This window comes from Hermetia illucens, chromosome 6 (assembly GCF_905115235.1).
Source record: "Hermetia illucens chromosome 6, iHerIll2.2.curated.20191125, whole genome shotgun sequence".
Classification (NCBI taxonomy): Eukaryota; Metazoa; Arthropoda; class Insecta; order Diptera; family Stratiomyidae; genus Hermetia; species Hermetia illucens.
The window spans coordinates 1,078,685-1,091,191 of NC_051854.1; the positions used below are offsets into that span (position 1 = coordinate 1,078,685).

Consider the following 12,507-nt stretch of genomic DNA (forward strand, 5'->3'; position numbering starts at 1 on the left):
AATGAAGTAGTTTGGCAAGTACAGTGCAATTGATGTATTTCCAATTGTTTTTTTTTTCAAATCTAAAACAAAGAACGTCCAGACGGAGGTGAGGAACGAACAATTTTGCGAGAGAGTTCAGTCAAGCATATTGACATCAACTTTCATGATCCGTCTACAAAAAAGCAAAACAAAAACATCGTCTATGGAGTGCATAGATTAAGAAAAAAGACAAATTTTAATTTTTGCTAGTTTTTACTTTTATATATTCCATTTATTTAATTAAATTAAATAATTTAAATATAATAAGATATTTTTATTACGAACAATACAGCAGTCTTATATACGATTAAAATTATTTTTTTTTTTCTGTTTTTTTTTCAAATCTTATTTTATGTTTTCCATTTCCGTGAAAGTTTCTTGCTTTTAGTTTTATTTTCTTATACAGGTTGGGTTGCTTTCTTTTTATTTAATGTAAATATTCCAAGAAAAAGAAAATCAATTACTATTGGATTACAGTACACGCTTTCCTTTTTAGCCATTCCATTTACTTTAGCTTACTATAGTAATATTTATATGCTTTACTTATTTTTTTCTTCTTTTCTTTGTTACAACAACGACATGATCAATTTAGTACACATTACTTTTATATGTATTCGTCGGGGTATCTATTGGATGTATGGTGTAGATGCGTATGTATTACATTCAAATGAAACACAGGAGTAAAAAAAATTCATTTGACATTGATTCATTAACGGATATTAGTCAATTAAAAAGTTTACAGTGACAAATTCCTAGATTTGAACGTTTTTCATGACTATTTGCATGATAATTGTTAGGAAGTTAAATAATCTGTCAGAACATTGATGCAGGAAATGCGTCCGATTATAGTGAATGGCGAAAATGGAAAAAAGAAAAAGCATTCATAGAAGTTGAATATTGAAAGGTGTTACCTATGTTGAAATAATGTAAAAACCAAAAATAACAAAATAAATATGTATATTTCCACTAGAAAACAATGCATGATTTTATTCATTTTTCCTGTTTGTTTGAATCATCTCAATTAGTTTCTTTGATTTTTTTATGATTTTTTTTATTTAATTTTTTTTTTAACATTACTTTTTACCTACAATAGTGACTAGGCGAAGAAGTCTTCGAAAAAAAAAATATTTTAACAGCGGAGAAAGCTAAAATGTGCTTTTTATCGAATTTTTTTCCTCAGTTTTCATGTTCATAATTTTCCTAGAGTCTTAGAGCGAGGAAAGTTAACATACTTTTATGTAAATAAATTAGACTGAAATTCAATTGAGGAGTAATTAGCTTACGACCATCCATTTCGTACGAGTGTGTCGCTCATCAATTTGTTTTTTGTATTATCCGACAATGGGTTCATTGAAAGAGGAAGTAGGAGCGATTGAATGGGACAGTAGTAACCGTCCAACAATGTTATTAAGACTGAGAAAATTTGTTGAAGCCACTACCGGAGAATACAAAAAATTAACTGCGATTCAACCTGATGCATTCAATATTATCGCTATCACTTTCCCAATTTCTTCCATTGCCGAAGGAAGTGTATATTTAGCAAAATCCTACTCATTTTTTGCTTTTCTTTATGTCTTAACTAAGCGTATTACTTTACTACGATTACCACATTTCCATTCTATTCATTACGATACAAATTTCTTTCAACTAGGAGGTCGTCACGACATTATCTTATTATTTTGCATAGTTACAAGTTATCTATTCAATTTGCCAAATTGAAAACTAGGAAACAATCAATGTCCAAAAACTCGATAGTCGATCATTTTCGAACTGAATTAGTATTACATACTCATGCCCGAGAGTTATTCAACTACAAATCATCAATAATTAATAAAAAAAAAATCATTTTCACAAAGTTTAAGTATTTCTATTGATTCAAAGTGCAGATATCTATCGTTGATCAATCAAACGTGCCGATAAAACCCTGAAACTTTTTCTCACGTAAAACTAACTCTTGTTGCTGAGATGAAGGATTCATTGGATATCTACGATGACTATAATCATTGTGTACTTCACAAAATTTCCAAACAAAACACAATGTATCTAAAACATGTGAGTTAAGTGCAACAAGAAATTCAAAACATTCACTGGAATGTAGTGATCAATATCTGAACCTGATGGAAACCAATAGAAATATTTAAACTAACCGCCCACCATAACTATTCGGCCTTTGTTGAAATCACACAATTAAATTGATAGAGTTTTCTTAAAAACAAAACAACTTGGCATGAAAAACGACGAAAAAAACAGGACGAACAGCTTCAAATGTGTGAATGTGGCGCAATAATGCAAATCGTGTTGAATTAAGCTATACCCTTTTCTTCATTTAGCCATCCGTGGATGTGATTGAACTTGGAGAAAAAACACTTTTGCTTCGTGTTTCTATTATTTCTTCGTGTTTATGTCCTTTGTTTTTTTTAACAGTTTTACTCGACTTTCTGCTTTGCTTATTACATGCAATTTTTAATCTTTTTTCAAAGTTTTCACTTACTATTAGTAAAGACAACAAGGAAATGTTTTTTTTTCTGTTTTTCTTCTTTGTTTACTTCTGAGAGACACACATTTACTACACATTCATGCAAGAAACAATGACATATTGCAATTTTTATTTTTTTTTTAATGTACTTTTCCTTTTGTAATAATTTCGATCCAAAAATTTCACTAGATTGTTTGGTTTTGTATTTTTTTTTATTGAATAGTTTCAATATTCAATCGCCACAATCAGTTTTGTTTGCTTTTCTTCTTCCGATCTTTGTAGCTCTTTGAGGTTTTTCTTATTATTTTAATTCACTAGGGTTTATTCTGACAATATCAATTTTTGTTTTGCGAATTTCATTTTCGGGTTGTTTTCATTTTGTTTCCAGTTAGTCGAGGAAAGTAATATAGGATCCAATTCAAAAGGATAAACTTATACTTAATATATACAAAACAATGTAATAAGTTTGGTCAATAAATAGAGAATATAACGATTGATTTCAAAAGTAAATAATAAAAAATATATATTGCACAAATCGTCACTTTGTTTCCACTAAATAAGCTTTTAGCTGTATTTGTGCTTTCAAATGCTCTTGAAGAGAAAACTAGTAAAAGTGTGGAATTTAAACTTAGACATTAACTCAAAGGCGAGGGGACTTCTCAATGGAGAATACTTCGTAATGTGACTTGTTGAAGACGTCTATCCAAAATGTTGACGGACTATAATAAATTTATAAAAACCTAGAAAATATGGCGTTATTCCTTTCAAAAACCTTGGTGCAACAGTTATGGAAATAAACCTCAAATTTGTTGTTGACATAGATATTGAAACCGATTCCTGGAAGCTACTGAGATAATTTCCTCTCAAGTGACACCCGAAAGATAATTTAATTAAAGAGATAGGCGGACCTGCTTCCTATCTGATAACAGAAAAAAATCTTCATTAAAAAGAAAAACCCACTGATCCTTTTATCCTAATTTGATAAGCAGAGCGGACCAGACTGATGGCGCAAAAAACGGTTTTAGCTGTAGAATCCACATTCGTTTCCCTGACTACCCACAATGGTAATACACTAACCATTAATCTCTCAATACCAGCGCGAATTAATAACAAGCAAACAACACCTGGTTTCGACTTACGGTCACACTGCCCCCAAGGCAGAATTTAGATCGTCTGACGAATTGCTTCTGTTCAAGCCAAAACCACTTGTCGTACCATTGTTCTCCTATCAAATACAAGAATTCGTGAAAACTGACATAAGTTCGAGAGATCGCAGAAACAAGCAGAACAAGTAGCCTAGGGTGTCTATACAAGTCTTTATCGTGACTATATCAACCGAACGTATGCACAAGTGAATAGAAAATATCCAGCATTAGTCAACTGAAAATTTTACATCCTTCTGCAGCCACACAGCCTTGCACAACGCTACATTTCACATCTCAGTCAAACGATGCACGAAAAGGTCAAACAATTCGACACGATTGAACTTTTTGCACAAACCGCACATAAGCCGGACTTTGCGTCATCCTAATATTACTCAAAGTTGAAAGATATTGTGCCTCTCCATCACCTCCCCTTAAGTTAGAAATTCAGTTGCGTACGAAAGCCGGGACCAACTCAAATGTCTTCTTTAACATTTCCGTTTCCATGAAAACTCGAATATTTAACGCAATGGATGGCAATTCAACTGTGTGAGTAAAGACCACAGTGTTGTGTTTTCAAATAACTTCAAGCGCATTCCTTCAGTATTCCCGTAATTCGCACTATATCAAATCTGTCCATACAAGAACAAAAGCATAAAAATTGCAAGTTTCGCTCTCGTTGAAAACCCTATAAATATGTGCCTTGCCATAGGTCCAGACAAGGAACTGGCACCAAGCTGGAAAATTCCTATATCAAACGCGTCCAGATGCACTAACACCGTCACACAAATGGAAACCAATGTCAATGATGATGCGCATAATACAACTGCGATCCTGACTGAAAAGCCCCGCGAATTGAGATTACTGACCAACAGTTTGAACGTCGCCAAACAACTTTTGACAGCGACGAACGAAGAAAAGGAATATAAATTGTTCTTTCTGCGCCCTGGAGACATCGAATATACATATTTATGGCTGGCTAATCATCATTGCCCGAAACGGCAAGTAAACGCATCGTAGCATTAATAAAAGAGGTAATAAACAAAAGCTTTTCCAACGCTACATTGGAATAGGTTGACGAACAGTAACCAGAACAGTCTTGATCCCAGGCAGCAACTAACATCACAAGTGACACTTTCTTATTTGCAGCCATTAGTCGAAGCGAGAAATAAAAATTCAGAAAAGATTGAAGGGAACATAGCCAGCAAACCAAAGTTTGGAGCGGGCTATATATGTATTAAGAAGAAACTCCAGAATAAAGTTGGTTTCTTTACATTGCATCAATCATCGAGACCAGTGCAACTGCTAAACTGACGTGTGAATCAAAGCGAACTTTGTGCTCTACGTTCTGTGAGGACTCTACCTTACGTTAACACAAATGAGGCCGCAAGAAGTAAGCAAATAATTGTATCTGTCTTCCTACCTAAAATACAGCCTTTATTGCTGAATCATGTGAATAATTTTTTGAGATCGAGTAAAAGGTATGTCGTAGTAGGTACAAGGCATTAGCAGATCTAGATTGCCTTACTTGCAACTTATGCTGGTTGCAACGTTTAGAAAAATTACCACTGGTTATGTTTTGCAATGACTATCCTCTCCTCCAAGCCTATTACAAAGGACTTCTCATTACCCTCCCCAAAATTAACAAATGTCCAGATAATAATTTCGTTTCAAAACAACAAAAAACTCCACTTGCGATTCAAAAAGAAATTCAACCATTTTCGAAAGTATGCCAGCTTGAGTTCCCATGAGCAATGGGCATACACTCAACGAAACTGATGGTTCAGACATACACATCTTTTAGAATTTCAACTAATTAATCAGTTCTAGTTAACAAATAGATCCTTTAAGGAGAACATCAACAAACAAGATTGGGGGATAGAAAGGAGAAAACTAAGAAGAAATTAAAGGAGGAAATTAATAGATAAAGAGACCAAATCACACCACAAAATCCAGAAATCCGAAATAGATGAATAAATAGCAAATATCTTTCAACTATAATATAAAAAGTTGATATAATTCGTTTGGAGCGAGTCCGGGTACGGGTTGAATATTTTCTGTTTTACTTGTTATGTTGTGATTATTGGTTTAAAAAAGGTTCCTGCTTTTTGTGAATGTGATCAGAGAGTGACTGAATTGCAAAGATATAATTAGATTATTCATTTGTATTCTTCGTTTCTCAATTTCTTTCAATTTAATATATATAGCATGCGTGTGAACATGTTTAAAAACATTTTAACAACCTCATTTTTCATTGAATGATGACTTCAATAGCGTATTAGTTTTGTTTTTTCTTTAAAATTTAAATATATCGTGAAATACATATTTACAGAAAAGAATTTTAAATAGAAAGAACAAATGAAATTCTGAAGATAGAGAGAGAAAGAATTCAACAACTTCGCAATGATAATAGTTACGTTACGTATACAAAATATGCCAACCATGCTTCATATTTCTTTCTCATATAACGAGTCATTCCAAACAGCCGACTAGAAATTGTCACTCAGGCGTCTACACGACTCATTGCGCTTCTCCGGAAAGTAAGGAGTCTGCTTCGATTCTGCCCATCTCAAAAATTAATCGAGACCCAGCAGAAATTCCGTCACGGAACCAAACAATAAACTGTTCAAAATCAACTATGACGCGTGTAAACTAACCTGAAAACATCCCTGTAGGAGAATGATAGCATCGTTGGCATAGGAACTAAGAACTCCATTAAAACATACAAAAAAATCAAAGACAAATGTGCAGATGAAGAAAATCGACAGAGATGAGGAATAATAAATCGAAGAGTAGATATTAACTATTTAACAAGGGATAGTTGTAAAGCATTTTTTCTTCATTTTCTTTTTTTTGTTTGTTTCAATTGAAATTCTTAATAAAATTTGAATAGTTTTTTTCATTAATAATATGTGCGGCAAATGCTACTTTTTCCTCATAAGCAGCGTCTTGAGTATAGGCTACGTTTCATCGTTATTCAAGCTATCCGCTCCACCACCCCCGGCTGTTGCCGCGGTAGCTGTTAGATAACTCACATTACCTGATTTACTTACATTTGGACTGATTGGCGTGAGGGGAAGATTATCTTGATTACCCTGATTGTTACCGCTATTACCGTTACCATTGCTATTCAGATGCGTCGGCTGCTGCTGCTGTTGAAACGAATGTTGCTGCTGAATTTTCGGTGATGTTGGCGTCAAGATTCCTAAATTCACTAAGCCTGGTAATGAGATTTTCGATGAATTTTCAAATTGGATTTTAGCAGTTTCATGTTGCTGTTGGGTTTGTTGTTGTTGTGAATCGGATGTTAGTTTTAAGATCTTATTAACACCACCGGCAGTAGTGGCGGCAGTTGCAACTAAATTCGGCTTGGATGTCGGTTTGATTGATATCAAACCGATGTTACTTCGCATCAAACTGCTACTCAGTTGATTCGCTGCCGATGTTAAGCTAGAATTTGGCGACTGTTGTTGACTTTGGTTCAGGCTACTGTTGAAGTTGTTGCCACTATTGCTGCTTCCGGACAGATTACTTATACTCGACGGACTGAGCGAGCCAACCGATTGCGATGGTGACGTACTGCGTGCCGTAATATTGGTTACATTCACAGCGGCTACGTTTTCCGGCGTGGTTGAATTGTGTGCCCCAAGGGCATGACTCTTTAAGCCCTGTGCCGTTTTATAACTTTTACCGCAATGACATTTGTAGCCTTTCCGCACTCTGGAACATAAATTAATTATAAATCTTCGTGTCAGCACTTTCTCATGCGAATAACAACTCACTTTCCGTCCTTCTTGTGACCATTCTTTGAATGATACTTGATGCCATTCACATTCTTGTAACGCTTCTTACATCCGGGCACCGGACAAGCAAATGGTTTTTCATTTGCCGCTCCACCGCTACCTGTTCCGGAATGCCTGCAACCAAGGGAACACAAGTATATTTCAAACATTCCCACTAGAATCCAAACACATCACACAATCATTTACCTGCTTCCATAACGCATGATAAATTCCGAGCTGAATTCTTCTGTCGTCCACGAGTCATTACTGTCTTCCGACTCAGAAATGATAATTTCGTCCTCGTCCAATTCACTCCCTGAATTTGGGTTTTGGAATTCTTATTGCTCGTTTGTTTTTACATTTTATTTATATAATGCATTTTTTAGATGGAACACAATTTCTGGGTATAGTGTTATAATATTCAACATTTGAAAATAAACAACGTACATAGAGAAATAAAAAAAGTAAAGTGAGAAAGCGTCAATTGATTTAGGTGTGAACAAGTAAAATCTAGCCTAAGAATTATCGCTGAGTTTTAGAGAAATGAAAAGAAGTAAAGAAATTGATGGTCTTTGCTTTTCAAAACTTTTCATGAAATTCAAGTTTAAACCTAAGAACAGTTTGTAACAATTGATGTTTACTACACAATCAGATAACGACAGGAATCTAGAAATTAACTAGACAATATATAACGGACTGAATTACTGCTTGTGTTACGTACTGCACCGGGGGAAAATCTCAGAGAAATTTGAGAGCGAAGCGGTGTCCCCGAGGTTGCACCTTCTCATCAATATTATTTCTTCTTGTTATCGGCGACTTTTTTCATTGTACCCTGCGCGGAGGAGGTGGAGGACGATGAAATCCGTCCTCAAAAACCTCAGCTACGCTGATGACATCTCTCTGCTTTCTCATCAGGTCATGGGCGGAGTAGAGTTGTTTTGAAGATAAACTCCAACAAAACTAAGGTTCTCAGTCTGACAGGTCATCACACTCTCCCAGAGTAACGAAGACATTAACCAATTTGTATCTCTAGGAAGATGGTCGTTACCGATGGTAGCACCGAACTGGATGCCGCATTAACAGCGCATGAAACGCGTTAGCTGCCTTGTTTAAAACAATGCAGTTCTCTCAACACCAAAATCAAACTGAGACTGCTCTGTGCTAATCTTCTTTCTGTGTTGTTTTATGGGAGTGGCACATGAAAAGTGATGAAATTCTATCAAGTTTTTGTACCTGAAGGGGTTTTCCTCCAAGTAGAGGAATTGAACATTCTATGAAGTATGGATAATGATATCGAGGAAGTCACTCATGTCATAAAAATAATTTCTTGTCAATGTTCGATAGACAAACTTCGACTTTCTCATACCTTGCAACTGTTCCCTTCATTAAGCCATTTGCGTATAATCAGATATACAAACTCAAAAAAATATGTGGAACACAATCTGGCGAGGAAGCTTGCAGAATCAGAAGCCAGCAGAATAAGACCAATAGTTTTGCATACCTAAAACCCTACTGAAATATGAATTAAAATCCAAACAAGGGAAATTTTTGTGAAAAATGATTTCAACGTCGACGTTAACAACTACATCAGCGATATTTTGAAGACCGTAGAGATTTTCTGGACCGATAAGACTACCTGACCCAGGAATGGACCTTCCAGCAGTTTTTGTAAATCCTATTTCCTATTTAATTTGCAATAATGAGATCTTGGAGACAGTGAAATATTTTATACATTTTTATCCAACCAGCGTAAAATGGTAGTGATAAGAATGTGGAATCTGGATTGAACCCACGGTCATCTAAGACTATTTAGCGACTCCTACGTACCCATTAATATCCCCCACAAGTTCCCAAAACTCAACCAAAGGCAACTAGGCTTCTTCCACATCACGAGCTACAACAACCACGCATTTTGCAGAATTCAAGGGCACATTAGGTCGGAGGCCAAGATCACAAAATACAGTTTCATTCTTGCTCTTTAGAAAAATTTGAAAAAAAGGAAACTATACATTCTCAGTTTAACAACATTTATTTGGATGTCAGACTTTATGTTGCAGCTATAGGGACCAATGGGATTTGCCGGCAACCATCTTCATGTGTTAACTCGAATCAGACGACATATTCCAGATTAATCAAAGAAGCTTGTACGACCCGAAGCCGGCATCAAGATGAATAAACCGTCTTTTTCTAGACACGCTCATAATATACCCAAAACAAAAATGTTCCTACGCCTATTCACCCACAAGAACAACGAGATACACTTATGCCTGCAGTACACATCAATGATGGCCTCATAGTAGCAGAGAGGCAATCGATTATTGAACTGAACTTTACAGAATGGACAGAGATTTGAGAATAATTTCGAATGCTCGATCAGCAGCTATTTATTTTTCTGCACTTGCCCCAAGTCCCAAATTCGAACATCCACGATCAGGCAGGGCTGTCACTCACGCCTCAGCAGTGCACCATCCATTCGACTGTATGTCGAACTGAAGACATCATCTACGTATCGATAAGCCGGACGACACCATCAGATCAACTCTGGCCGTGTAAGACGTTGAGACGCAAATTTGAAAGTTTCCAAGTTTAAGAAAGCTATGGATATATCCCGCCTATGAGTGCATTCGTGTTAGAGGAGATTATTTTAAATAAAAATTACCCTCTCAAATTTTTTGAGGGTCACAAGGCAGCCGGAAAGCTACTTTCAAAGGAGATATCAGGAATATTAAAACTGAATTGAAGTTTCAATTATGTGAAGACAGACGCCTTCCTGGGGAATATGTTCCCACCCGGTTATGTGTGCGGGTGTGGTGGAGCCCATATTAGCGATAGAGTTCCTTTCATCAAGCGTGGAGTTGCGCTGTACGATTCGGGCACCGTATCGCGCAGTAATAGTGTTAGAGGGGCCTCATGTCTACTGGTATGAATGCAAAGCCTGCACTTAGTATAAATCAGTACCGGTGGTGCCAACTATAGCGAGGCTCTGATCATGATTTCCAAACCAATCTGCGTCTGAAGAGCGTGGAAATACACCTACAAAGCGGAAGTAATTCCAACCAAGAACGCTGAAGTTTGAACTGTGTGCAAAGCAGTTAAAGGCAGGATAGATCGTCCTTTCCTGAACCCCAGCCATAATTATCAAGAGCCAAATTTTTCCAAGACACTGGCGGAAATGGTGGTCCACGGCAAGATACACAGTACCACAATGCATCACCCAGCTTCGAGTCAGTCGGCATTGTTGAAGACAGATGCCTTCATTTGCAATGAGATTCAGGAGTCCTTCTTAGCTCGCGTGCTTAAAGGCACTCTTGCTTATATATATTTGCGGCTGTGATTCGTTGTAATTGCCGGGATGCGACCATAGTCGAAAAAAATATGTTTTTCTCTCAACGATTTCTTCTATCAATTGGTTGCCTCCGTATTTGCTATTGGGCTTTCGGCCTATTAATATTATTTGAACAGGCTTTTGGGTATTTAATAGTGTTTAGCTACGACCTGCGACCCCTGCTTGTGTCCCCAGGCTAAAACTGCACCGGCCGCCACACCTCATTATTTTAATCGAGAAATCTATCCGCGCATGTGCATCGTGGCGCAGCCCGGCCGTATTTCCAGGCAGTCACGTTATCCAAGCAATAATCGGCAAAGCAGGAGATAATGTTCGGAAAAACAGAATATTCAAATGAACTTTCTAAAAAGAACTGAAACTTGGAAAGGAGAAAGAAGTTCGGAGAATAAATTCAAAAGCTGAAAGCATCCGAAAATATTTACCCGTTGGCGTGTTGCTCCGATTCGAGGACGACATACTGTAGCTGTGGTGCTTGATCGCCAGCTTCCGCTTCAACTCGGCCCCGGTGGTGTTGTTGTTGAGGAAGGGCGCCTCCTTTCGCGCGGCCGCATCCGTGATGAAGCGCAGCACATAGCTGAGCGGCAGACACGCTGGCTGGGCTTGCTCCTTCTGCTCTATGACCTTGGGGTCATAGTCTGAAAGACAGAAAACCGAAAAGCAATTCTTAGTGACTCGCATTACTCACGGCCGCCGGCCCGATCGGACCCGCACCGGAGCGGCCGGCCGCCCGCGAAAACGTAAACAAACGAGATGGGACCCACTCAGCTGATTGCAAGCTGGCCAGCGTCAGATCAATAGAGGCCAAATATGGTTCATGTCAACGCTACGGGCAAGCTGGCGAGCGCCAGCGAACCCGATAGCCTTTTGACATATGCATTCTATATTTAAAACTCGCGTCTCCGCACCATCATTCTCTGTTAAAAACCGTATGGAAATTGCACACGCACCGATATGGGTATCCTCGATGTGCTGAATTAGATCGCCCAGACTTGGAAACGTGATTCCGCAGCCATTAAATTTGCAGATGTTGATCAAAAACACGGCCATATCCCCGCGATGATGCTGCTGGCGCTGTGCCTAGAGCCACTCGAGCCCAGAGCACACTGCGGAGTGCGGATTCGCGATTCGGAAATCGGAATCAATGTCCCGTCACCGTCGTCGCCGTCGCACAATTGTTATGCAATTCGGTTATGTGCTCGCCCTCACTGATGTATATCCACTCCAGCATCTTATTTATTTCAATCACTACTTATCACTCGCGGCCCGTATTACAGCCACTTAGTTATAGGAATCTCACGTTACGGGGCCAACTAAAACCTAAAAATTTGCCTATTTCTAATCTGATTTTGACTCTTTGATTAGTAGTGTTGCCAGAGTGACGGGAATGCGGAATGCACCTGTGAAATGGGATAAAATTTTGGAAATGTCCAGTGAGAGGGATATTTGAATTTAATTGGGAATCCTAAAAGGAATGTATAGGATCTAATAAGATTCGATCGTTTTATGGAATTTCCGGAAATGGCCATTACACAAATCGTTGGAAATAAGACAATTGGGATTCCAGGAGTATCCAGTTGGACGACCATTGAATGGAGAGCAAATGCATTCTGATTTTTAATTGTAGATTTTTATTAGATCTGCTAGCGCAAGTATATACAATTGATATAAATTACATTTAGATATTAACAGCAAATATTGTTTTTGAACAGTCTGGACTGTCAGCTTAGAAACTAACTTAAT

General features: G+C 37.5%; 1 protein-coding gene across 1 annotated transcript; it reads right to left on the reverse strand.

Moving 5' to 3' along the window:
• Positions 1-215: 215 nt before the first annotated feature.
• On the reverse strand, positions 216-12,136 carry LOC119658680 (zinc finger protein GLI1). The gene is made up of 5 exons (XM_038066244.1): positions 11,715-12,136; positions 11,190-11,402; positions 7,629-7,737; positions 7,422-7,556; positions 216-7,359 (listed from the first exon to the last, which is right to left on the reverse strand). The coding sequence occupies exons 1-5, from the start codon at positions 11,812-11,814 to the stop codon at positions 6,600-6,602; spliced, it is 1,317 nt and encodes a 438-aa protein (XP_037922172.1). The 5' UTR covers positions 11,815-12,136; the 3' UTR covers positions 216-6,599.
• Positions 12,137-12,507: the final 371 nt, after the last annotated feature.

What these genes read in the sequence shown, in the direction of transcription:
- LOC119658680 (XM_038066244.1), bottom strand. Translation starts at nt 11,814, where the DNA reads ATGGCCGTGTTTTTGATCAACATCTGCAAATTTAATGGCTGCGGAATC. An exon ending in TCGGAGCAACACGCCAACGG is followed by an intron (nt 7,738 to 11,189) that starts GTAAATATTTTC and finishes ACCCAAATTCAG; the next exon opens with GGAGTGAATTGGACGAGGAC. An exon ending in GGTCACAAGAAGGACGGAAA is followed by an intron (nt 7,360 to 7,421) that starts GTGAGTTGTTAT and finishes TTTATGTTCCAG; the next exon opens with AGTGCGGAAAGGCTACAAAT.